The sequence below is a fragment of the Nematostella vectensis genome, chromosome 12 (assembly GCF_932526225.1).
Source record: "Nematostella vectensis chromosome 12, jaNemVect1.1, whole genome shotgun sequence".
NCBI classification, from domain to species: Eukaryota; Metazoa; Cnidaria; class Anthozoa; order Actiniaria; family Edwardsiidae; genus Nematostella; species Nematostella vectensis.
This window is the reverse complement of record NC_064045.1, coordinates 12,472,955-12,497,374: the sequence shown is the minus strand read 5'-3', so window position 1 is coordinate 12,497,374 and position 24,420 is coordinate 12,472,955. Positions and strand designations below refer to the sequence as shown.

Here is a 24,420-nt window from a genome sequence, read left to right as displayed (position 1 = left end):
CAGACCTGTTGGGAACTGGTACAAGCTCATCTTTTACCCCCCCCCCCAGGAACGTATTGTGAAAGTATCACGAAAAAAGACAATAGTTATTTGTTTCAGCACATTACATAAAGTACAAATTAAAGCAGAAAATGTAAGTCGTTAATTTGGTCAAAGACTAGTGTAAAGAAGACGCGCTGTTAAAAAAACGTTTAGAAGGCATATTAAAATTTCTGAAAGGAATCAAATAAGAAAACAACATTCGGGTAAATTTATATGTTATTTTTAACGCTATTTACAATATTCACACTTTGACTTGCTTAAGCCTAATGACATAACGTCATCGATAGTTTGGCGATTGAACATATGAATCTTAATGATACAGCCGTTCGATCAAGCACACAATAAGCAACTTGAACATGGGGCTAAATTTATCTGCTATCGGCTAAGTTCTAACGTCGTATTATGCAAGAGCCGTATTCAATACAAATGCATGCAAATTAAAATAAAACAATGCACCTGGTTCTTTTGCATCAATTTGCATTGAATACGGATCATGGATAACACGACGTTTGAACATAGCCTAAGAGTCGGTAAGGGACGGGCCATTTGATAACAAAGAGGAATAACTGTGAAATCTTCATTAAAATTTCTTGCACGACATCGCTCCCACCAAGCTCAAATAAGCCCTCGTCTATCTTTGCTAGACTAATCTCATGAACAAGCTCTTGAGTAACCGCGCCTCGTACGTCACGGTGTTTTTGCCGGGGTGCATACGCTCCTCCTCCAAGGGCTGCTCGACGAGCGCAGGGACATTCTTACCGTACACTGCAAGAGTCACACAACACCACAATAAGTCACAATAGTTCACGCAATATCATAATAAGTCACGCAATAAGTCAAGGAATGTCACAATAATTCATGCAATGTACAATAAGTCACACAATGTCACAATGAGTCACGCATTGTAACAAGTCACAATTTCACAATAAGTCACACAATATCACAATAAGTCACATAATATCATAACAAGTCACGCAATTTCACAAAGAGTCACCCAATGTCACAACAGGTCACGTAGTTTAACATTGGGTCATAAGACGTCACAATAAGTCACGTAAGGTCATCATGTCACACATATCAAGTCACACACATGGTATGCCATACGCATCGTCAGGGGCGGATCCAGGATTTCAAAATGGCGTATGAAAATAACCAGATAGATGGCTTAACACTGATCCAGTGATTCTTGGTAGGTCACATAGAACTAAAAATACTTTAAGCTGTATTGGATTTGTCGCGTCAGCAAAGTCAAGCAGGCGAAGGCACATGCACAGTACCTCCCGTCCCTTTATTTTCGTAAAAAAAAAAGGCTTTTCATTTTTTTTCCTATAAAAGGGGTGTGGATATTCACCCAATCCACCCCCTGTATCCGCCCCTGATCGTGTAACGCGATGACTTACTCTCGCAGTGCTCCATAAACTGTATGATTTCCTGCACCACGTTATCTCGCAGCATTATCATGTGCTTTGACTGTGAACAACATAACAGGTATTTCAAATCCAACATTGAAGATTAAATAACATTTAAGAATACTGCAAAATATTGCAGTATAAAGAGCAAGGAAGAATACTGCAATTCTTATTCTATTCGACACAAAGCAATTTCTCAATCAAATAGAATCTAAGTTTATCCATCGATCATGCCATATCGTTGCAAAGTGACCAATGTGACCTCGACCGATCAGAAAGCGTGTGGCCTCGACCAATCAGAAGGCGTGTGGCCTCGACCAATCAGGAGGCGTGTGGCCTCAACCAATCAGAAGGCGTGTGGCCTCAACCAAGGGTGGATGTGGATTCTTACCATGTTTTCAATGAGAGAAAGGAAACATCTTTTGGAATAAAACCATGTATCTGTGCCAAGCTGGAAAAGTAGGAGTCGATTAGAATAATGATGAAATAATCTGCGATTTAAATGAAGGCGAGCAAGTAACTAAGGGAATACTAGGCAAACGTGTTTCATGATAGTTATGAGAAAGCAATACACAGTACATGGAAACGAGAAGAAAACGCGTGCCAAATGGAGTTATGTGAAAGCAATAGACAATGCGTTAAATCAAACGTGCGCAATCAAATGCAATTATGAGAAAACAATGAGTAATACTCGCAAGTCAGGAGTGTCCCTGCATTTAAGCCAAGCTTAACCAGATTTTCGGACAATCTCTTTAAAAGGCAAATAATAGTATACTAAATACACCCTACTAACCATAAATTATATTAACATAATTTGGATAGCGGGCTTAAAGCTGAAAACGGCTAAGTACACCTCAGCAAACGATAGACAAACACACAAAACGAAACAACGCAAAAAATACCTTTTTGTTGTAAGGCTCCAAACTTTTCATAATTCTCGATATTCCGAACTCGTAGTTGCCTTTTGCGCAGTAGAGGGTTCTAAAAAACAATATGCAAAAAAAAAAAAATAATGAGATCATCAAAGCGCTGAGTCCGCAGCGACTTTCAAGCAATAAGCGATGTAGTAGTCATCACGTGCTATCAATTGGTGGAATAGTGTGAAGTTTTAACCAATGAACGATGTAGGTGTCACGTGTTATCACGTGTTGGAATGGTGTGAAGTTTTAACCAATGAACGATGTAGTAGTAGTCACGTGTTATCACGAAGTGGAATGGTGTGAAGTTTTAATCAATGAAAGATGTAGTAGAAGTCACATGTTATCACATGGGGAAATGGTGCAAAGTTTTAACCAATGAACGATGTAGTAGTAGTCACGTGTTATCACGTGGTGGAATGGTGGGAAGCTTTGACCAATGAGCGATGTAGTGCGTGTTATCACGTGTTGAAATGGTGTGAAGTTTTAACCAATGAGCGATGTAGTAGAAGTCACGTGTTATCACGAAGTGGAATAGTGTGAAGTTTTAACCAATGAACGATGTAGTAGAAGTCACATGTTATCACATGGGGAAATGGTGCAAAGTTTTAACCAATGAACGATGTAGTAGTAGTCACGTGTTATCACGTGGTGGAATGGTGGGAAGATTTTACCAATGAGCGATGTAGTGCGTGTTATCACGTGTTGAAATGGTGTGAAGTTTTAACCAATGAGCGATGTAGTAGTAGTCACGTGTTATCACGAAGTGGAATGGTGTGAAGTTTTAACCAATGAGCGATGTAGTAGTAGTCACGTGTTATCACGTGACAGTAATGCTGGCGTTTGCACACTTCACCACGTTAGGTAATGCTCTTCTGAAGTTGTTCTCCAACATTGATGTAGGCTTGTGGTTAGTCTAGCGTAGCGCAATACTGTTGGTGCTCTCTGCACTTTCTAATGGTACAATGCTTACCCGATAACAAGGTTTACAATACACAGATGGTAGATTTTTTTCTCCGGGTCATCATATGCCACTTGTTCCTGAGATAGGAAAACAATGTCATTACAAATAATACTTACTCCTACTGATCCTCATTAATAAACTATTATTACAATAACATGCAAGCAAAAGCTTTACTATAAGTCAAAACATTCTGCAACTAGAGAAACACAACTAACCTCTTCCTTTTCGATTTTTCTCATGAGCTCCTCTGCCTAAAAAAATAAAAGGCAGATCTTATAAAATTATTCCAAATAAGGTGTGGTATGTAGCTATTCCAAATAAGGTGTCGTATGTAACTATTCCAAATAAGGTTTCGTATGTAGCTATTCCAAATAAGGTTTCGTATGTAGCTATTCCAAATAAGGTGTCGTATGTAGCTATTCCAAATAAGGTTTCGTATGTAGCTATTCCAAATAAGGTGTCGTATGTAGCTATTCCAAATAAGGTGTCGTATGTAGCTATTCCAAATAAGGTGTGGTATGTAGCTATTCCAAATAAGATGTCGTATGTAGCTATTCCAAATAAGGTTTCGTATGTAGCTATTCCAAATAAGGTGTCGTATGTAGCTATTCCAAATAAGGTTTCGTATGTAGCTATTCCAAATAAGGTGTCGTATGTAGCTATTCCAAATAAGGTGTCGTATGTAGCTATTCCAAATAAGGTGTCGTATGTAACTATTCCAAATAAGGTATCGTATATAGCTATTCCACATAAAGTATCATATATAGCTATTCCAAAAAGGTATCATATACAGCTATTCCAAAAAAAGTATAGTATACAGCTATTCCACATAAGGTATTGTATGTAGCTATTCCAAATAGACATGGTATAAAGCTATCCCAAATAAGGTATCATATATAGCTATTCCAAATGAGTTATCATATACAGCTATTCTAAATAAGGTAACATATATAGCTATTTCAAATAAGAAATCATATACAGCTATTCCAAATTAGGTATTGTATGTAGCTATTCCAAATAAGGTATCGTATATAGCTATTCCAAAAAGGTATTGTTTGTAGCTTTTCAAAATAAGGTATCGTATATAGCTTTATTATATACATGCTGAGAAATACTCACTGAAAACACATTCAGTAAATTTTCGTTCGTTCACTGGTCTCAGCAAATCAGAGGCGGAAAAGATGCTTTTTCACCGTGAAGAAAGTCGTTTGCGGTTCTGATTGGACGAATGATATACGAGTGCATAACAATCGTACAAGCATTTTCCATTTAGTAATTTATTTATTTCATGGATGTCGAGATTTTAGAGATTAAAAAGTGCACTCCTTGCGTGACATGAGCGACAGTCTCGTGCGTGACATTAGCGAGACAGATTCGTTTCAATGTAAGTTTCTGTCTGTCTTCAACTGAACTGTCGAACAGCACAAAACTCCGAGCCTCTGCAGCCAAGTGTAATAAACTTTTATGTAAAAAGCTCATTATAAATTTCTCAGTATGTATATAATAAACAAAATACTGTATGGAAAGTGCTTTTACAGTTTTTATTCACTCGTTTTGTATAAAAAAAACTCACTCGTTCGTTTTTTGATACTGCACAACTCGTGAACAAAAACCGTACGCGCGCACTTTACATGTAGTATTCTCTATATCCAAAATAAGGTGTCGTATATAGCTATTCTAAATAAAGAATGGAATACACCCTGAAGAAGTCTTATCAAAGACGAAAATTTGGCAGAGACGGATACCAGTTTATGGCGGCCATTCGAATAGGCTCAAAAATACTTTCCAAGCACCTGCACTATGACAGATATGTTATCATTCAGACATATATGATATCCATTAAGCAAAGCGAGTTATGACATATGGATTTTAAAATATGCCGCGATGACCAATTCAAAAACCGTTTAAAAAGGACCAATCATAGGTAAAAAATACGGACAGCTGATTGGATCCATTAGGTTGGACCTACCTCCTCATTGGCGCTTGTCATAATATAAGACACACAAAGGTTTGCGAGGACAATGGCGCTCACACTCAAAATCTGAAAAAAAAAAAAAACAGAATGTAAGACATTTAAAGAAGGCCAATCACGCCGCCATTTTATACTCCCGCTCAATGCCGAGTGACTTGAAGAATCGGCTAATTCAATTGAGTAACCAAGATATTTTCAATCAAATATCATCAATAATGTATCTGGCTTCATTCTGAAGTTCTGTTTCCTTGCGAATAAACCGTTGTATTTTAAATAGGAGACTTGCGCTAAGAGATCAAGTGACTGTTTGGGTGGCAAACTAGCGCGCGCTCGGGCTTTTAGCGGGAAAATAACAGCATTAAAAAGCAACTTGTTCAGCGCTTATGAAAAAACAAGAATTTCTTTTTTCAAAAATGATTTGGTTTCATTTGAAGATTTCTTTTGTCGTTCTCTGGATGCGACGGGCGCAGTTATTTCTGTGATTTTTTTGGTTTGAGTTTGCCACCCAGAAAGGTCAGGTTTTGATGCAAATTAGATGTTCATTTTAGTAGTGAACTGAATCTACTTAAATTTTACAATAAAAATAGCAACATTCTATTGCTAAATCATTAAAATGTTTTTAAATAACAATAATTTCCAAAATGATCAGACATATCAATATTCAAATAAACCAACGCAACTGTACAACACATTTTCACTAGGGAAGTAAGCAGGAACGGAAAAGAAAGACGTAAGATAATTACTTCGAGTGTGAAATCGGCAAGCAGAAAGGGAAGGAAGAAACAGAAAGAATCGGGGGGTAAGCTCTTATGCCTATTTCTCTGATGAGCCTCAAAAGGACACGCACAAATACTTACATTGTCATAGTGTTTCTTGACTATCGGCTCATAGAAACCAACTGCTTCTTTATACTTATTTTCCTGGATCACAAATATGTGAAAATGGCGTTAATAAACAAGTGGAACCATAATCATGAGTGTTACAAAGATTATCTTACCTGCATGAACAGTACATGAGCAACGTTCAGTTTCCATACTTCATGCTCATTGCAGAACTCAACTGACTTCCTGAAAATCTGTGGAGTCAAAAAACATTGTCCAACTGAATGCCTGAAAATCTAGAATTTCCAGAAAATCCAGTTCCCGGAAATCTGAAAGCTACAGAAAATATCCAGCTATCTTCTAAAAGTCTAAAAGCGGATGGCCTGTTAAATAGCACGGGTTCTAATTCTTTTGTCTCTTTTTTGTTGAGGTTTGTAAACAGGTGCGATTGGGCTATGTACCTTTTCAACTTGTGCATAGTTTTCCAGGTCCCAATAAATTTTTGCTTGTGCCATAAGAACTGGGATATATCTACGAGAGAACGGGAACATAAGCTTTCAATTGCCTCATCTTACACTAAGACCCCTTACCTTTCAAGTGTGCTTCATCTTTACACTAAGATCTCCATGTCTTCCAAGCGATTTACTACACACTTAGGTCGCCATACCCTTTAAGTGATCCACTACACACTAAGGTCTCCATACCCTTCAAGTGCTTTACTACATACTAAGGTCTCCATACCCTTCAAGTGCTTTACTACACACTAAGGTCTCCATACCCTTCAAGTGCTTTACTACACACTAAGGTCTCCATACCCTTCAAGTGCTTTACTACACACTAAGGTCTCCATACCCTTCAAGTGCTTTACTACACACTAAGGTCTCCATACCTTTCAAGTGCTTTACTACACACTAAGGTCTCCATACCTTCATATCTTCTACATACCAAGTGCTTCATCATACACCAAGGTCCAATACCTTCAAAGGGTTACATTATCCACCAAGGTCCCTATACTTTTCAAGTGTTCCACTACCACTAAGGTCCCCATACCTTTCAAGTGTTCGACACTACACACTTAGGTGCCAATATGTTTCAAGTGCTTCATCATACACTATACCTTTCAAGTGCTTCATCATATTCATTCACAGCCTTTTTGACTGACTCATCGTCATGATTTTGTCGGGCCTCCTGGACCTAAAAACAGATGAGCAGACAGTGATATGACAATAGTGCACAGGCCCGTACCCAGGGGGGTGCAGGGGGTTGAGAAAGCACCCCCCACAACGGCCAAAGGCCCACTTCCGGTTCTCAACAGACGTGCCATTTGTAGACAAAAACATAAAGCACAAGCTAGATCACTCTGGTTTGTAGCCAAATCCGACAATAAGCGGCCCGTGGAGATACTGCAAAGTCATAAAAAAATCCCTCTCCTTGTGTTCTTTCAGGGGTGGTCAGATTTTGATCAGAGAACCCCCAACGGAAAAATAAGGTCCACTTTTTCGGATGCCGCACCAACCCAAGAAAATCCTGGGTACGGGCCTCGTGTATCTGCACCAAATACTTCCTGTTCTGTTTTTTCTTCTTTTTTTCTTTTTTGTTTTCTTTTGCACCACTGCTCAAAATACAAGATGGCACCCGATCATTGAACGGAGCAGGTTTTCTGTTATAATAAATCCAAGTACTGCCTGCAAGCAGTCTAATTTAGAATCTACCAGCCAACTTGGTCAATTTTCATAAATCTACCTACCAGTTTGGTTAATTTGCGTAAAGTTTCAGTCTGTTTGGTGGCCATATCATCAAACTTGCGATAGGCCTTAGAGTATAAAAAAAAATATTAAATAAGGTCATAATTTTTTAAGTTTTCACCTTTAGCATAGAATAGTTGTGATGATATGCAAAAATGGTGAGGACATTATCATTGATGATGATAATGGGGAGGCATGACGGTACAGAAACAATGCTGACGGCAACAATGATGCTATTGATGAAGATGATATGGTAATGCTGAAAATGATGAGATGGTAGTAAAATAACATGATTTACCTCTTCTGGTGATGTTTGCTGAGTTATCATTGCATCAAGGAAATCGTACATATACTGCAAGAAAGTAAGCATAAAAAGCATATAATCATAAAATGTATACCTTCAAAAAGCTGGACTTACTATTCTTTACATATAAATAGTCCAGCTTTTGGAAGGTATACATTTTATAAAAGTAAAAAGTACTCACTGGTTGAAGGAATTTGTAAGTGAGTTGAGCATTCTCAGCCAGGACATCTGCAGCCAAGTCATAATACTACAAGAAACAGAACAAGCATCAACTTTAACTCAAACTCTGGCAATGGGCAGATTCATGAGGTTGAAGGTTAGAACAATGATGAAAATAGCTAGCAATAAGCTAAAAAAGGAGAAACAGACAAGGCAGGGACAGGTCACTGCCAGATAAGCATGGCTAGCGATTTATGTTTAGAATAGAGGGATTTATAATGCTGGGTCACCTGTCTTGCCAGATAAGCATGGCTAGCGATTTATGTTTAGAATAGAGGGATTTATAATGCTGGGTCACCTGTCTTGCCAGATAAGCATGGCTAGCGATTTATGTTTAGAATAGAGGGATTTATAATGCTGGGTCACCTGTCTTGCCAGATAAGCAAGCTAGCGATTTATGTTTAGAATAGAGGGATTTATAATGCTGGGTCACCTGTCTCTGCCAGATAAGAAAGCTAGCGACTTATGTTCAGAAAAGAGGGATGTATAATGCTAGGTCATCTGTACATTACACCATTTCTTCTCCAATATTATACCTGGTATTTAATGTAGAGGAGGAGTAAATTACCAAACGTCTCAGGCGGGAATGGGTTTTGTTGTAGCAGGAACTGCAGCTTCTCAAAGCCCTTAAAGACACCCAACAGTTGAACAAGATACAATATAAATAATGATCATGATGATCATGACGCAACAGCAGATGAACGAAAAATTTCCCCTGATGATGATGATGATTATGATGACAAAGACGATAATGATGACAATGATGACAACAATTAAGAGCAAAATATTATATAACCAATGATAGTGATAAAACAACAGAATTAACAAAATATAGACAAAAATGAGTTGAATGCCAGTGTTGGTGAATTTCAACATTCTGGTTTAAGATTGTTTAAGACATTTTGGGTATCCCAAATGCATCATATGCATAGTGCTAATGTGTCCTTATGTAGGGGATCACACTTCCAAACATTTCCACAATTTTTTTAAAATATCTGGTACACTACAATACTGTATGTTTTTTAACTCTAACAACACAACAACGAGAGCCATGGTCTGTTTTACTGTAGATCAGAAACATTATGGTGACCTCAACTATGTTTCCTCAATGTGGGTTAACAAGAAAAAAAACATTGTTTAATTGTTTAGATGTTGTTTGAGAGGCTAATCAACTAAGAATGTTGTTACCTGTGTTGGGGCAGTCTCCATGTTCATCAGAGCTTGATTATGGAGTGACACAGCATCAAGTTCCTACAAACAAACAAGTCCTCAGCCGACTGACTCATTAAACACGGTTAAATGGTAAGAAAGAGTTAACAAGAGACTGTGAATATGCAGCTACTGTGCTCAAACAAACAAATTCTCAACTGACATTTAAAATTTATAGGATGATAGTACCGTAGGATTCTATAGCAAATTATCCCTTCCTAGCCATAAAGTATAAAGAACAAGGAAAGGGTCTCACCTCTTCAGCGCGAGGGGGCATGTCAGTCAAAGCTTCTTGTGCGGCTTCATCTGAGAAGAACAATAGCAAATGCTTATACAACAAGTACAATTTCACATAGTTACTTATAAGTTTTTGTGTATAATCAAAATGAGCAACAGCCTATTGGATCAATGGCATCCATCATAGTTTTTCATATCCATCACATATGTTCTGGAATCCTTGTAGGTAAGGTTTGAACCCAGTCACTAACACTATTTTGCACTCTAGATGACGATAAAGGTCTAATAGCACACCTTCTCAGTACTTGGTTTCCTTGTTAAATGTTTGAAGCCAGTAGTAACTAACACTATTTATGTGCATACTAGATGACAGGTCTAATGGAAACACCTTCTAATAACACCCCTTCTCAAAGTACTAAAGATTGCAAATTTGAGTGACTCGCTCCGTAAATACATACTTACAGTTTTTCAACTGATATTCAATAGCCGCTTTAAGGTTGAAGGCCTCAATGAGGGCAGTTTGCTGTAAAACCTTGGTATTTCCAACACTCCTGACCTCTATACCCTCTGTTGTCATGCCAACACTCAATTCTGACAATTACAAGGAAGAAAAGGAATTGCAATTTTGCATCATCACCACTAAACTAGCATTGCAACATCATAACCACCATCACCAGAACCAACCACTATCCACTATCGCCATAAAAATCATCACAGTCATCTTCACAAGCACTCTCATTATTAAGAATCGTTATTATCATCTTATGGTCCATTCTTTTATATTGGGAATTTATAATCACAATCATTGTTGCAAACACCATTACCACCAACACTACCATAATCAAAATTATTATCATGATCTTATTGTCCATTCCTTTATATCAGGATATTTATCATCACCATCATTATTTGTCGCAAACACCATTACCACCAACACTACAATAATCATTATAATTATTATCTTATTGTCCATGCCTTTCCATCAGCACATTCACCCTCATCATCATCATGAATTTGATGGTAACGTGATTGATATAGCTAGCTGATAATGTTTTAATAATTATCATCTACAGTTGCACCAAACACATCACCATCAACATGTCACCTGTGAAGATTATTAAAGCGGCTATTCACCAGGTTTCATCTGTTCGATTACATAACAATCTCCATTGATCTTTAACAGAAAACGCTAAATATTTCATAATTGTGAAAGCAGGGTGTATATTGCAAGTTTCTTTGAGGTAATGACTGATAATTTAGAGTGGATGGCCTGTTAAATAGCACAGATTCTAATAGATTCTTTTGTCTCTTGTCGGTTGAGGTTTTGGTTGACCCTCAGGAAGTCAACTGGTGACTGCGGCTTTAAAGATTGCATAGTTATACCTGGGTGTTCTCTGATTCCCTTCTCTATGATGTCTGCTATGTGCTTCAGGGCTGGAGCATACTGCTTCATACTGTAGTAACACAGCGCAATGTTGTATGACAAATCTAAAACAAAATATTGAAAAATATTAGAATGCCCCACAGATTCCAATATCAGTGAAAGTCTCTGTAAGCCGTTTTGTCAGCAAACAATATACTTTCAAATAATTTTGGAGAATAAAGTACAGAGACATGTTTAGAAGTTGTTTCAGTCTATTTTTTGTTTAGATGGTTGGTTCAGTCTATATTTCTGTTTAGATGTTTGGTTCAGTCTATATTTCTGTTTAGATGGTTGGTTCAGTCTATATTTCTGTTTAGATGAGGTTGTTTCAGTCTATATTTCTGTTTAGATGGTTCGGGTCTCCAATGAACTGTTTCAGGGCTCTGAAATGTGACTCCAAATAGTAATTCGGACACAAACCAGCTACCAAAAATACACATAACTACTGTAGCCATTTTACAGATAATTGTAGCATTTGAGCACACAGTAGAGCTTTGGCTACTGGAGCCTGTTTACAGCAAGTTTCTATCCTTTTAAGTTTCTACCAAATATTTTAGGATTCCAAGCTACCTTTACCAGGATGTTTGACTTCTCAAAGCTATAATGTAAGACATGCACAATTTTTGCAAAGTTTCCATGAAAATACAAACAAACCAAGGTTTACTAAAGCTTCACTTTTGCACTCAAATTACACAGCCCCTCCCTTTTATCTGGAAAATAGCCCACAAGAAGACAAATTACAGGAAAAGCTCTAGAAACAACTAATGAAAACAAGGATACATGGTACACCTGATCATGGCTCTTTAACACACAACTACATGTCACATTACCTGGCTGATAACCCTTAACGTTCATGGCTGTTTGGAATTTCTGACAAGCTTCACTGTACTGCTTCTCCTATTTCCAGAAAAAGTTTTTTCTGCTTTAGTCATTCATCATTGTCCACATCATTCTAATGGCCCAATCAAACCAATTTTGGGGGTTGAATTTTGCTGTTCAATTTTCATGGAAAATTCACCTGATATTCTTTTGTTATATATTTCAGGCTCAGGTATTTTAAGTCCCTATTTTGGGGGATAGGAAATTTTCGGCTCTGTTGGTTCTCTTTGTCATGTTATAGCTTGGTTCACCAACCTTGAAAAGCAGACATCCCAAGTTCACTTCAGTGTCAGGGTCTTCATTAGAACACTGCTCAACCATGCTCTGCAAAAATCAAGAACCGAATTTTGAATCATTCACAGTATCATCAATGCAAAATAGTTCTGATCACAATTAAAAGGGAAGAGCGAGATGATGTAGTGCAGTACTCACAAAAACTAAAGTCTAATGTATTTTTAATATGCCAGATATATTTTTTTGCAGGAAACAGTTTTGTTTCAGCAGACTTCCTTGTACAATGGAGAAAATAAGTAAATGTAAATAAAAGTCTACCTTTGCTCCTTGTAAATCATCTTCCTCATATTTTATGGCTGCCTGCAACTTGAGCACCTAAAAATTTGATAAAATCCAAATGAATATGAATTGTGAGTATCATAGAATATTATAGAGGGTGACCCAAAGCATTATTTTTCTAATAATAGTCTTATGAAGGTTGGTTCTCACTAGGACACAAGCGAGAGTGTAATACACCTAAGAATCAGTCAAACACAAAAGCAAGAAAACCCAACAGTTATGTTTTCTTGCTCTTGCTCGAGAATAACTAAAAGGTATTTATATATAGAAGTACATAATGTACAGTTGTTCACACCAGAAAATTAAAACCATCACCACCATCATATTACCATATTCAAAAACGATAATCTGTTCTTACCTTCGAATTGAATGTAGGGTTCTCTATTTGAAATGTAGCTTTAGTGGCTTCAGCATACTGACAGGCTTTGAAAAGTGACTGCAAAGGCAATAAAAGATAAAGATAGAAAATAAGAAAATATTTAGTGATAAGGGATGAATGTTTAAGCATAACAAGCTAGCAAATGTTGAAAACATAAACTCAAGAGGCAAATTCTACAACATTAGAGGACCAGGGCTTTCTTTTTTTACAGTGAAAGTGAACTAGAGATCTGTAGGAGTACAAGCAAAGACAACTGGGTCTCTCAGCAGTTTACAGAGTATGTGAAAAATAGTATATTCATAAAACAAAATGTACCATAACATTTTTAGTATAAAAGCTTCACAATACCTGTGCATAGTACAACTTGTATTCATCTACCTCAGGGTGAATTTCAATTAACTGTGCATAACTGAAAAACACACAATGACAGTATTTCGCATAAACTCGGTTCAGATTCCTTATTGCAGCATGATAACCAAACAAAACCATAGGTTTTGGTGATGCAGATCAAGGGCAAAGCCAGGGGGGAGAGAGTAGCGCCCCTTCCCCTAGGGCAGCAGTCTAAAATATCATACTGGACGATATACTTGCCATTTATAATTTTACAGACAGACAGCCAATAAAACAACTCCCTCAAATCCTAAGTTATTTAAGCTAATTATACCCAGCTTTAGCATTAAAAAGCCCAAACAGTTGTGTTCGTGAACCAGAAAAATGAATACAATACACCAAAAACTGGAATTCGACTCTGCCAAATTTTCGTTTTTATTATAAGACTTCTTAAAGAAGAAAATTTGGCAGAGTTGAATTCCAGTTTTTGGTGTACAGCTTTAGTGTCAAATACATTAGACAGGTTTAAGAATAAATTAATACTGTAAGTTCTCTCACCAGTCAGATGAAGATTCAAAGTTCTGCACCTGGAAATAGCAGTAGCCCAGCAAAGACAAGGCAGCACGGGACTGTAGATAATTAAACACAAAAAACTATGATGTAAAAATGTAATTAATGCTATTTAATCCTTATCAATTCAATATTTAAAGCACCAAGTAATGAATTCTATGCAATCCTCATCAATTCTTTATCAAAGCACCAAATTATGTTGTAAAGGAGTTACAGTACAGGTAACAAGCATCATAACCTATACCTATTATTACTGGACACATGCATATTCTACTTGAGAGTGAGGATAATATCTTAGAGGGATATTCATGAGGCACACAAAAAAAAAATTACAGAGAAGAAGTGCCATAGTACAGTACAGACTTCATATTCTGTGTGTGTGTGGACCGATCACTTTTCAGGATTTCAAGTTCATCAAGTAATGGGCAGTTAAAATTTAAGAGCAAGTTTCTACTTTATGTACCAAGTTAGATATTGTTTAGATGTACAGAGATATGTACTTATGACTTCGATAGAGGACTACCTTTGGATGATTTCCCAATTCATGGTTTAGGATCTGAATAGCTTCATTGAATCTCTGAGCTTTGATCTAGGGAAAATATATAAAGTAATTAATAAAAAAGGCTGTAATTAATAAAAAAACATACTATGACGGTCTTGTCGATTTCTTAGCGCCAGGCAACCGACGTCAACAAAAACAAAATCGATGAAAAAGCAACGAAAAAGCTTCCTTACCATTCCATATATTGTAGTCGTGTATTCACCTTCCTTTATATTAAAAGTAGCCATATCAATAAAGAAATATGCTGACTTTCCTTAAGAAAACAACAGAAATATCGAGGTATTTTTACTCAGTTTTTTCTTGATCAAAATTTTATTCGAAGCCCCGTATCAATGAGCCTGCGGTTAATAAGAATCAGCGGTCACATATGTTCCCAGGTTTACCCGGTTACACTAGGAACGCCTGATGATTTCTGTTGTGCATTTCAATGAAATAAATAGGTCATTGTTCGATCTGTAAACTGGTCCCTGCCACAAATTTCAAAGACGATTGTTACGGGGTCGTGTTAAGCTTAGAAGAGTTTAAGTTTAGAAGAGTTTAAGGTAGGCCTAATTTACAGTGGGATTTGTGAATCCTGAGATTAACGTGTGCCTACATTGATCAAAGTTTTGAAACTGTGTCGAGGACGAGACTTTAACCGAGGATACATTAGTAGCCAGATGTCATTACTTTAAAACTCAAACTTCTAATCTCAAACTATTACTTGAAATTTCTCAATGGTCCCTCTAACAGGAGGAAAAGATGTTTTTCTTTTCCTTTCATCTTGCCAGTTTCAAGAAAAATGATTTCTGTATCAAGAAGTTAGTTTGACAACAATATACAAAAAAAATTAGATCAATAGATAATTACCTAACATTTAGTTTATCCCTGTGCCCTTTTCTGGCCTTACTTAATTTTTTAATATGAAAATGAAGTGGGAATCACAGAAAAACTAGATTATTTCAGGTTCAAGTCTTTATTTTTCTTTACAATAATCTATAAACTTCACATGTCATCAATTATTCAAAATACAAATGATACCTCCTTTTGCATAAAGTTCCTAAGTCAAAATGTGTTTGTTTTTAATAATTCTTTCAAGAAATATATATTAAAATCCATATCATCAGGTTCTTTGATCAAATATTATTGTTGAAAAAAAAGGTAATTTTCCTGAACAATACAGACTAGTTTATAAGGCTGTACAATCTTAGCCAATGAAATCATTCCACTTGGATGGTTATTAATATAAAAGGGGCCCCTTTATTATTTTTTTAAATTTATTTGACTGGTACACATATCAATAAGTATACAGTAACATTATTTCATTTACATCATTATGGACCTTTGGTTAATTCTTTTTTCACCTTTCTATTTTTTTCCAGAAACATGGATTTGTTTACATTTTGTCTGGTGATAGTTGCTTCTTTGGCAAATATTCTATTAGTATCTTGTGCAGCAAATCGGCCACAAGACATGTCTCAAGGTAAAATATCTTAAAATTAATATAGAGTTAACTCAAAGCAAAAATACAAAATATTTTCACTTATATCTTGAACAACATGAAATAGAAAAATATTCAAATTTTTTTTTTGGAAAAAGATATGTTTAGACATGATCATAATCTCTGTTTCCAACTTGTTCTCCCTTTATTTCCTACTCAGGAATATTTTGTGAATGCTGCAGTGCCACTGTTAAAGGTAAGCAGGCATTTGATGTGAGTTATAGGTTTTTTCTTTGTGGTTGCATTATCATTGTCCCCCCTTGTGTAACGGTACTGTTTTTGTTCACAGAATTGACCAAGAAACTACAAAAGAAATCCTCTGATCCTTGGGAGGTTAAAGTGGTTGAGGCCATGGAGGATATTTGTAATGTTAATAATTTCAGAGCATATGACTATTCTCCACCAACAACTATCAAAGGCTGCAAATTCATCATGGGTTAGTGAAAACCTTTTATCACAATTGAATTTTCTAAAAATTTAGAATCCTTTCTTTTTGAGTGATGATGAAAATATTAAAAGCATTGTTTCAAAGTATTTAGGATCAGTGTGTGGTAGTTGTAAAATTGTTTTCTAGTTGGAGTCAATTACAAGATACCACTCTTGTATGCCTATCATTTTTTTTTCATAATTTGTTTCTTCATTTTCTGTCAAGTCCCTTATTTGATTTTTCATTTAATTGTACTCTATTCTTCCTTATATTGTATATTTTAATTAATACATGCAAAAGAATCAGATCGAGTGGCCGGATACCTTGGATATTACAGACATAAATACATCCAATATAAGACCTAAGTACAAAGAAATGATGAAGAGTATCTGGACTCTCTCTATTACGGACACTAAATTACGCGTTCCCATAAAGTCAGAGTTGACTGTGTAATGGACACTAAGAGGTGTTAGCCTATACCAGAAGGGCATGTGAAGCACATCAAAATATGGCATGTTACTTGGTGAAATGTTTTATGAAAGTCTTGCTTTAAATGCAGGGGTAGGCACATTGGTTGCCAAAAAGCAGTTGGTTTTTACTTCTTGAAGCATCACAATTCCTAGACTTTTATCATAAGATATCCGTGACTGCAGACCCACTCCTAGCAAATCCTGGCTATGTGCGTGTAAGGAGTGACTAAGTTTCTTGTTGTTGTAAAATTTCAGATAAATTTGATGAAGACATTGAGTCAGTACTTATAAAAAAAGATCCTGATCCAGAAAAAACAATTTGCTATGAGGTGACCAAAGCTTGTGAAGGAGTTGACAGGACCAAGAAAGAGAAAGAGGAAATGGATGTGCGCATCAATGATAAGAAACAAAATATAAAACAGCAGCAGCCAGATGATGGCATCCAACGGATGAATGTCGATATTAATGACCCAAACTCAGCCAGCAGATTAGCAGAGCAAATAAAGCAGCAGGTACTTTTTCCCACTGCAACCTAGCTACATTAAATATCTTAGCTAGCTCATATTTACAAAGAACATCAGATACTTTTTTTTCAGATAATTTTTCACTTTTCTTGTTTTATTTTTTTGTTTTTATATCATTCAAAACCACTTATACAACAGGACTCCCATTGACATCAGCTAATACTTAAGATCCATACAATACATCTTTCAGTCTAAGTCTTCTTTTATTTTCTAGATTGCTGAACAGCAAGCCATGGGGGGTGGTGGTGGTAGTGATGATGATGATGAGCAGGATGATGCTGATGAGCAAGAGCCAGAAGATGATGGTGATGAAGGAAACGAAAAATCATCTAAAAAGACCCAGAGCAAGGACTCAGACAGAGCGAAGACAGAGCTTTAAACAGCTAGTTTAGGTATGTGTTATAGAGGAGTTGTGGTTGAAAACTAGTAACAAATATTCCCCTTTTTATTCAATTTCCACTTTTGCAATTATCTCAAGATAAAAATATAACACTGATATCAAGGGCTCCCCAGACATAGATTTTTTAACTTGACAATTAGAGGAATTACTAGTTTTTGATAAATGTTTTTCCAAACTGTTTAAAACTGTTGCTCTGCCTTGTTCTTATCACATTAGTGTCCTCATGTCAAATATTTTAGATTTTACATAGATAAAGTATGATCACCAGGAACTATATAAAGCCTATAAAATCTGTAATTTTAATTTAAAGTTAAAGAATATGTCTAATACTTAACTCTTCATTCTCATCAGTTCAGTAATTAGTTATTAAAAATTAATTAATAAAGTAATAATATTAAGCATGTCAGTAATTTTAATTAAGTAATTAATAAAAAAGTTGCAAGAAGACTGTAAACAAACTCCAACCTGTCTCGCTTTGCTGTCAAATTCCATAATTTGGTAAATGGCCTTTTGTTTTGTAAAACACACTCCTAATCCAGGCTTAATAAAATGAAGACCATACAAGCACCGGAATGTCTTTGTTGTCCATGTACAAGCTTCAAGATATACAAAAATGTGTGTAAATAGCCGGTGATGCATCAGTCGTTTGTCTTTCATCCTTCCTTCTCCCTTGCCTCTGCTGACTGTGACCCCTGGGGTCCCAGAAGACAAAGTCTAGTTTTAGACTTTCCCCCTAAACATCCCCAGTCAGCCATTTCTTTCTTGTTGTTTACATTAAAACAAATTCAATATAACCAACCCCAATAGGGCACTAAGAAATCACATGACTCTTTGTATGGTAAATTTGCATGCAAAAAAAAAAAAACACGAAGCACAGGTAGCCAAAGCTCTTTATTTGTCCCTATTGATATTTACAGTAAGGGCGAAAAAAAAATTGTGAAAAAAAAACAACTTGTTAAAAAGACGTGTGTAGTCTAGTGTTGTGTTTATGTTTACTTTTTGCGTGTTCTCTGGTCGTTTTAAAGCGCCTTTTTCAAGATTAACGATTTGAACTCTTACCAGAACGAAGTTTTAACAAGTTGTTTTTTATTTTTCACAAAATTTTTTTTTTCGCCCTATTTTTACTGTAAATATCAATAGGGACAAAAAGAGAGCTTGGGCTACCTGTGCACGAAGTTGTCTGTTGTTGTCACGTCGGAGAGCGTTGAAAATCTAAATTCTTTCAATGGAAATAAGCCCTTTCTGTCAAAGAAAATTCCTCAGCTACCCTCTTAAATGATACCATAGCCGATGGAGGTGGTACTAGTGAGAATGAAGAGGTACTTTTAATGTTTCATTAAAAGTTTTGCATCAAATTAATATCTAATCATGGGTATTTAGGAACCATAAAAGATATAACTAAATATGGTTGGGATGGTTTTTCTGTCCTTTTTAAATTAGAAAACACCTAATCAAAAAACGTCAATGCAAATATCACAAGGCTTTCATGGTTGCTTTTAGTTTGCAAACATAAAGGTTATAAATGGACTCCAGCGATGCTCAGAGCCATACAATAATGGCTTCTTAAGCCATTAAAATGGCTTGTCGTATGATTGAATCATATTGTCTCGCATTTGGTTGAAAAACAATGAGACCCATGATACCTTTCGATCGTAGAACTGCCTTCGCAGGTCGACATTTGACGTTTTTTTTAATAAGGGGGGGAGGGGGGGAATAGGTTCGCGGATCGGCGGATTCGGCCCCGAAATGTTCACGGATTACGGATTTTGATGATTATTTCAGCGGATTGGCGGATTTTGGAAATTCGGCGGATCACGGATCAGTTAACAATTTGGGCGCGGATTTCGGATTTTGACTGCTTTGACGGTCGAATTTCGCATTTTAAATGAGTTTTAATCAATGCTATTACTTATCTGTCAAACCATGCGGATCTAAAAATATCTGCGGATCCACGGATTTGCCCGGAAAATGTATCGGATCGGCGGATTTACATACCCCTATTCACCCCCCCCCCCCCCCCTAATAAGTGTATAAAAGATTGTGTAGTTGTTCTTCTAGGGTTCTCAAATATATATTTTAAACGATTTGAAACTCTTTATTGCTCGTTTAAATTCGACTTTTGTACAATTCCAGTATACAAGTATTTCCATGTCACCAGTTCATTGGTTCCTTTCTCTAGCTATCAAAAATCTTTTCACATCAACTGAAATGTCATTTTGCGTACTTGGTATAGAGTTCTCTAATTTCATTTGGTATAATTTTTTCTATTCTTAAAATTACTATTCAGCAATAATAATAGCTCCATAATATCTTTTCCCTCCCTTTTTTTGTTGCAGACTAATTTTATTTGTATACTGTATCTTTCTAGCACTATAGATGTCGAAACGAGGATCAGGCAACTTTTGCATCAATAGTAATCACCAAGAGAGTTGTCATGTAGTCCGTAGGACATTTTAAATTAAAGTCCGCGATCAACGACACAAGTACCATAATTTACAATGTTTGCCTTCGAATTTTAGATATATTTATACAAATCAATTTCTACAGAGTCCCTAACCCTAATTTGCTTAAAAAAAAACTATAACTGAAAAAAAAAAAAAAAAACAGCCACAGATTGAAGCTCAAGAGGTCTTTTGATAGACTATCTACTAAACCCCGGTCCCAGAGAAGGGCAACCTCCAATAAACACTTGTCAAGCTTGGCCATCCATTTGTTTCCATCGTTAACTCAAAGAAGTAATTGATTTTGTAAATGGGTAAGCTTCTAAGTCCTTCCCCCTTGTTTGCGAAGAAGTCTTGAATGTGGTGTCGAGAGGTCTTTATTATAGAACAGTGCATTTAGTTTTCTCCGCCCATGGATTGTCTTTCTTATCTGGAGGACATATTAGCGGATCGTGTTCCTGATTCTGTGTGCAGTATGATTTTAGACTGCAAGGAAAAAGAACATTGGTTTAGACATATTGATAACAATAGCGCAACGATAAGAACGTTTTAAGGCCATTCTCATTCTAATGCTCCAAAAATAAGAACGGCTCAGCCGCAACTGAAAATTAGACGTCCTTATATAAAAATAATTTATTTCTCAGGATCTTAATTTTTACACGATCTGACCTTTTCCCGCATTCAAATAATTGTGTATGGTGTAAGGTGTTCATTAATCCCAGGCCTTCTTATCGGGTTTCCTGTGGTTGGGTTTTCCTGTGGATGGTATGAGTTGTGTTTCATCTCCGAGCACAAGAAACCCGGTAAGAACGCCTGGGACTAGGCTGGGACACATCAACAGGGATCCCACCCCTACGGTTGAATATACGGCATTTTTATAAAAATCTTCCAACCCGGCGAAGCTCTACACAAAAAGATACATTCTTACACGTCATCGCTATTGGTAAAAGAAAACAACTCCATCGTGCAGAATAAAATATACAATTTTTATATGTTGTTATTTCAAACTGTATTTATGTTTATTTTTGGCTCCAAAATGTGGTTCCGCGGAGATCCACGAAAACCAACCCTGGATTTTCCAAAAATAAACAAGGAATAAACAGTATTATTTTATATTTTATATAAAGCTTTTCTATTGCTTTGCTTTGAAAATGAACGATTATTTTCCATATTTTCCCCGGAAACAAATCAATACATCAACAATGGCAAATAGGTTAAGAGCGATTTCCATTTGATGTCTTTTGTGTATCAATAAAATGCCTTATGTTGATATTTTATTCGCTTTCCTAAAAAAAATACACGTGACAGAATTTCGTTTTGAAAAAGAGACTTACGAGTTTCACTTTTTAAAAATTTCGTTTTGTATATTTTATTATATATATTTTTATTCTTTTAAGCAGGGTAATGTATAAGGATACATATTGTTTGGGCTTTAAACTAGATTCAATTTAGAGTCCCAAATCGAATATGATTTCGCTTAATTTTCCGTTGATTCCACAAAATATGATAACGATTATATTTGTTCCTTCAAAATTGAGTCAATAGTAGTTTTACGCAATTCAAAAATAGCCAAAATTTCGAAAATCATTTATTGTTATGGGCTTGATAATTGCTATTTTTTGTGCAAAATGCGCGTGATGGATAAACAGGGCTATGAAGCCATTTGCAGTATTACTTCTCAGGTATAATATTAAACTGGGAACTTTCCCCGATTAATTTATAACAAAATTATCGTCAACCTCTACGAAATACACCGTCGCATCTTCCTTTTCGCTCGACAAATAGCACTTGTAGCGAATCAATCGATTTCGAATACACCTTTAGCCGATCTGCGATCATTGCTTGATCTTAAACTACAAATGCACAATTCACACAGGCCATTAAATTGGGCTGTCTGTCCAGTATATAGCGACTGATGTTCTGTTTTTTTTTTTATTGTTCTAACTTTCTTTGGTGTTCGGTTCTTTAAATACTCTCTGTGTTATTGCCGAGCGAGTGGACTTGCCCCAAATTTGCATATTTTGTCATTAAACGCGCTCCGAAGAAAAAAAAAAACAGTCTTTAGTGTAGCATGCAGTACATCTCGCAAACCGACGACCCTATGTTGGTTACTTTTCCCACTCTAATCATCCAGTGAGTCTTACTCACTTTATCTTTGAGGATTCTCTAAGCATCAAAACGAACGAGCGATGGATGAATAATTTTTCCCATTGTAAAACAGATGCTGTTTGTGTTAAACCCTAGAGAATACAAATTTCACTTACTCGTTTGAACATTTAGACACGGGCATTCGTTGGATTTGAAGTTGGTATTTCAAGCTCTCTACTGTTTTCATGAGCTGCGATTTGTCCATTTTTTGCGCGAAGGAAAACGGCTGATCGAGGATCCTGGTTTAGGTAGCCTTCGCAAGGACGTTAGACTCAAACGAACAGAGATGAGGCACTCAAAAAGGAAGCTGAATTTTACATTCGTTAATAGCGGTCTGCGCTTTTGCCGATGCTGATTGGCTGCCGCTCAACAAAAGTGATATAGCTTGAGGAAGAACGGACAATCGACGGGGAAATCCAACCAATCAGCATCGAGCTTACAATGACATGAAAGCGACAGGTGCATATGCGCCGACCCGTTGCTTAGCGAAACAAGGGAACACAATGAACAGGCTATTCCTGTACTAAGCCGCCGGTAAAAGAGACTTGAAAAAGTTCGTACAATAGACTTTTAATCGCCCGTCATTCATACCACTCCACATTGTAGCAAAGACATGAATTTGAATTATGGGAAATGGGGATAAATGAAGAGCAAATACTCATGGTTTTTGTGTATGAACTCAATCGTCTGCCTTTTTTCGTCGAAAGGGTCGTGGCTTGGCTGGAAGCATTTTTATTTCAGATAACAAAGCATCCATTGAAAGAAAGATGAATAATTTTCCCCTTATTATGATATAAATGCGAATACCCGAAACGAGTGCCATCCCCGATTTAGTCTAACGACGTTCAACCAGCCATCAATATTGGTTCATAGCAAAGTCGAGTAATTAGATAAAGAAAAGATACATCCACTCAGTTTTTCTTTTCTTTCCATGTTTTTTTTTGCTTGTTTCATGCTCTCAAATACTACCGAGTCTTCCACTTCCTAAATCTAGTTTCTCCAGACAATCCAGTCACCGGCTTAGTTTCTATTGTTCTTAGTTAAGTTGCTGTTTACTCACAAAGAATAAAATAGAGGTGTCTGAATGAGTTCAGATATCATCAACATCGTAAGCCTACCACAAGAAGTTTGTCAAGAGGATTTTGGTTATGAATTTTGATTTCTCCCGAAACTCAATTCGCTAAATTCTCGTTTTCGGGAAGTTTTTTGGTTTTAGTAAAAGACAAAAAAAAAAACAAAAGGAAAAATTATTCGGCGGTAGCGATTTTTTCGAGTCTGAAATGGCCAAACATGCAAATAGAAAGAACGCAAAAAAAGTTTTCGGGGAGAGGTCTCGAGACAAAAAAAAAATGAAGAAACCTATCTTACTTTGAAAAAAATCTTTGATACTTATTATTTTTCTTTTCTGTTTCTAGCCTACCGAGTGTTTACAGTACAGTGATATGCGCGCACACGGCATTCTGGTCATTCAATTCTTCAGTACCTATAATTGAGTTAGGATGTTTTGTTTTCTTCTATATTAAAAATTGAAAAAAAAAAGTTGTTGAGAGCGAAATAAATTTTACGAAAGTCAAGCATAAACAAACTGTCACAGCTCCCAGGCTCCACAAAATTGTATCATTCGGTATCTTTGAGGACGCTTATGGCACTGTAGATTACTCCCGCAGCAATTTTCCAAGATATCATCGCATTTCCAGGAAATGGCTGTGAGCGCTTATCTGTCGGACGTCCTGGCTCCATCGTTGTTATATTTACTCGGGTACATAACGATGGTTGCAAAAGCTGATGAGTAAACGATAAAAGGGGCAATCGCACAATCACACAAAAGGATCCATTAGAATTCGCGCTCTTTAACAGGCCATCCGCTCTAAATTAATAGGCACATCCTCTAAGAAACTTCCAATAGACACATTGCCTTAACACGATAACCTTCATTTTATTCGCCTTCATTCGCGCCCTGGTGAATGCTGCTCTT

At 36.4% G+C, this 24,420-nt stretch overlaps 3 protein-coding genes across 3 annotated transcripts; 1 reads left to right on the top strand and 2 right to left on the bottom strand.

Moving 5' to 3' along the window:
* Positions 1-240: 240 nt before the first annotated feature.
* Positions 241-14,897, bottom strand: LOC5520506 (tetratricopeptide repeat protein 30A). The gene is made up of 27 exons (XM_048719854.1): positions 14,729-14,897; positions 14,517-14,582; positions 13,982-14,052; positions 13,442-13,502; positions 13,073-13,150; positions 12,694-12,750; positions 12,397-12,465; positions 12,093-12,159; positions 11,223-11,327; positions 10,302-10,430; positions 9,859-9,908; positions 9,582-9,644; positions 8,930-9,019; positions 8,356-8,421; positions 8,169-8,222; positions 7,873-7,938; positions 7,243-7,319; positions 6,587-6,656; positions 6,302-6,379; positions 6,162-6,224; positions 5,302-5,373; positions 3,548-3,583; positions 3,342-3,409; positions 2,354-2,432; positions 1,843-1,902; positions 1,443-1,512; positions 241-807 (listed from the first exon to the last, which is right to left on the bottom strand). The coding sequence occupies exons 1-27, from the start codon at positions 14,780-14,782 to the stop codon at positions 683-685; spliced, it is 1,944 nt and encodes a 647-aa protein (XP_048575811.1). The 5' UTR covers positions 14,783-14,897; the 3' UTR covers positions 241-682.
* Positions 14,898-14,960: 63 nt separating this feature from the next.
* LOC5520618 (serine/threonine-protein phosphatase 4 regulatory subunit 2) lies at positions 14,961-18,425 on the top strand. The gene is made up of 6 exons (XM_001640280.3): positions 14,961-15,097; positions 15,917-16,017; positions 16,196-16,231; positions 16,325-16,471; positions 17,188-17,444; positions 17,671-18,425. Exons 2-6 carry the CDS (start codon positions 15,921-15,923, stop codon positions 17,833-17,835), a joined length of 702 nt encoding a protein of 233 aa, XP_001640330.2. The 5' UTR covers positions 14,961-15,097; positions 15,917-15,920; the 3' UTR covers positions 17,836-18,425.
* A 1,505-nt stretch (positions 18,426-19,930) lies between these two features.
* LOC5520507 (guanine nucleotide-binding protein subunit gamma-e) lies at positions 19,931-22,766 on the bottom strand. Its single transcript, XM_001640398.3, has 2 exons — positions 22,562-22,766; positions 19,931-20,783 (listed from the first exon to the last, which is right to left on the bottom strand). The coding sequence occupies exons 1-2, from the start codon at positions 22,648-22,650 to the stop codon at positions 20,678-20,680; spliced, it is 195 nt and encodes a 64-aa protein (XP_001640448.1). The 5' UTR covers positions 22,651-22,766; the 3' UTR covers positions 19,931-20,677.
* Positions 22,767-24,420: the final 1,654 nt, after the last annotated feature.

Bases quoted from the DNA above. Each gene is read 5' to 3' on its own strand.
- LOC5520506 (XM_048719854.1), bottom strand. From the start codon at position 14,782: ATGGCTACTTTTAATATAAAGGAAGGTGAATACACGACTACAATATAT. The intron at 14,583-14,728 runs GTAAGGAAGCTT...TATTTTCCCTAG, and splicing joins CGACTACAATATATGGAATG to ATCAAAGCTCAGAGATTCAA. The intron at 11,328-12,092 runs GTAATGTGACAT...ATTTTGTTTTAG, and splicing joins CGTTAAGGGTTATCAGCCAG to ATTTGTCATACAACATTGCG.
- LOC5520618 (XM_001640280.3), top strand. From the start codon at position 15,921: ATGGATTTGTTTACATTTTGTCTGGTGATAGTTGCTTCTTTGGCAAAT. The intron at 16,472-17,187 runs GTTAGTGAAAAC...GTAAAATTTCAG, and splicing joins AGGCTGCAAATTCATCATGG to ATAAATTTGATGAAGACATT. The intron at 17,445-17,670 runs GTACTTTTTCCC...TTTATTTTCTAG, and splicing joins CAGAGCAAATAAAGCAGCAG to ATTGCTGAACAGCAAGCCAT.
- LOC5520507 (XM_001640398.3), bottom strand. From the start codon at position 22,650: ATGGACAAATCGCAGCTCATGAAAACAGTAGAGAGCTTGAAATACCAA. The intron at 20,784-22,561 runs GTAAGTGAAATT...TTTTCCTTGCAG, and splicing joins GTGTCTAAATGTTCAAACGA to TCTAAAATCATACTGCACAC.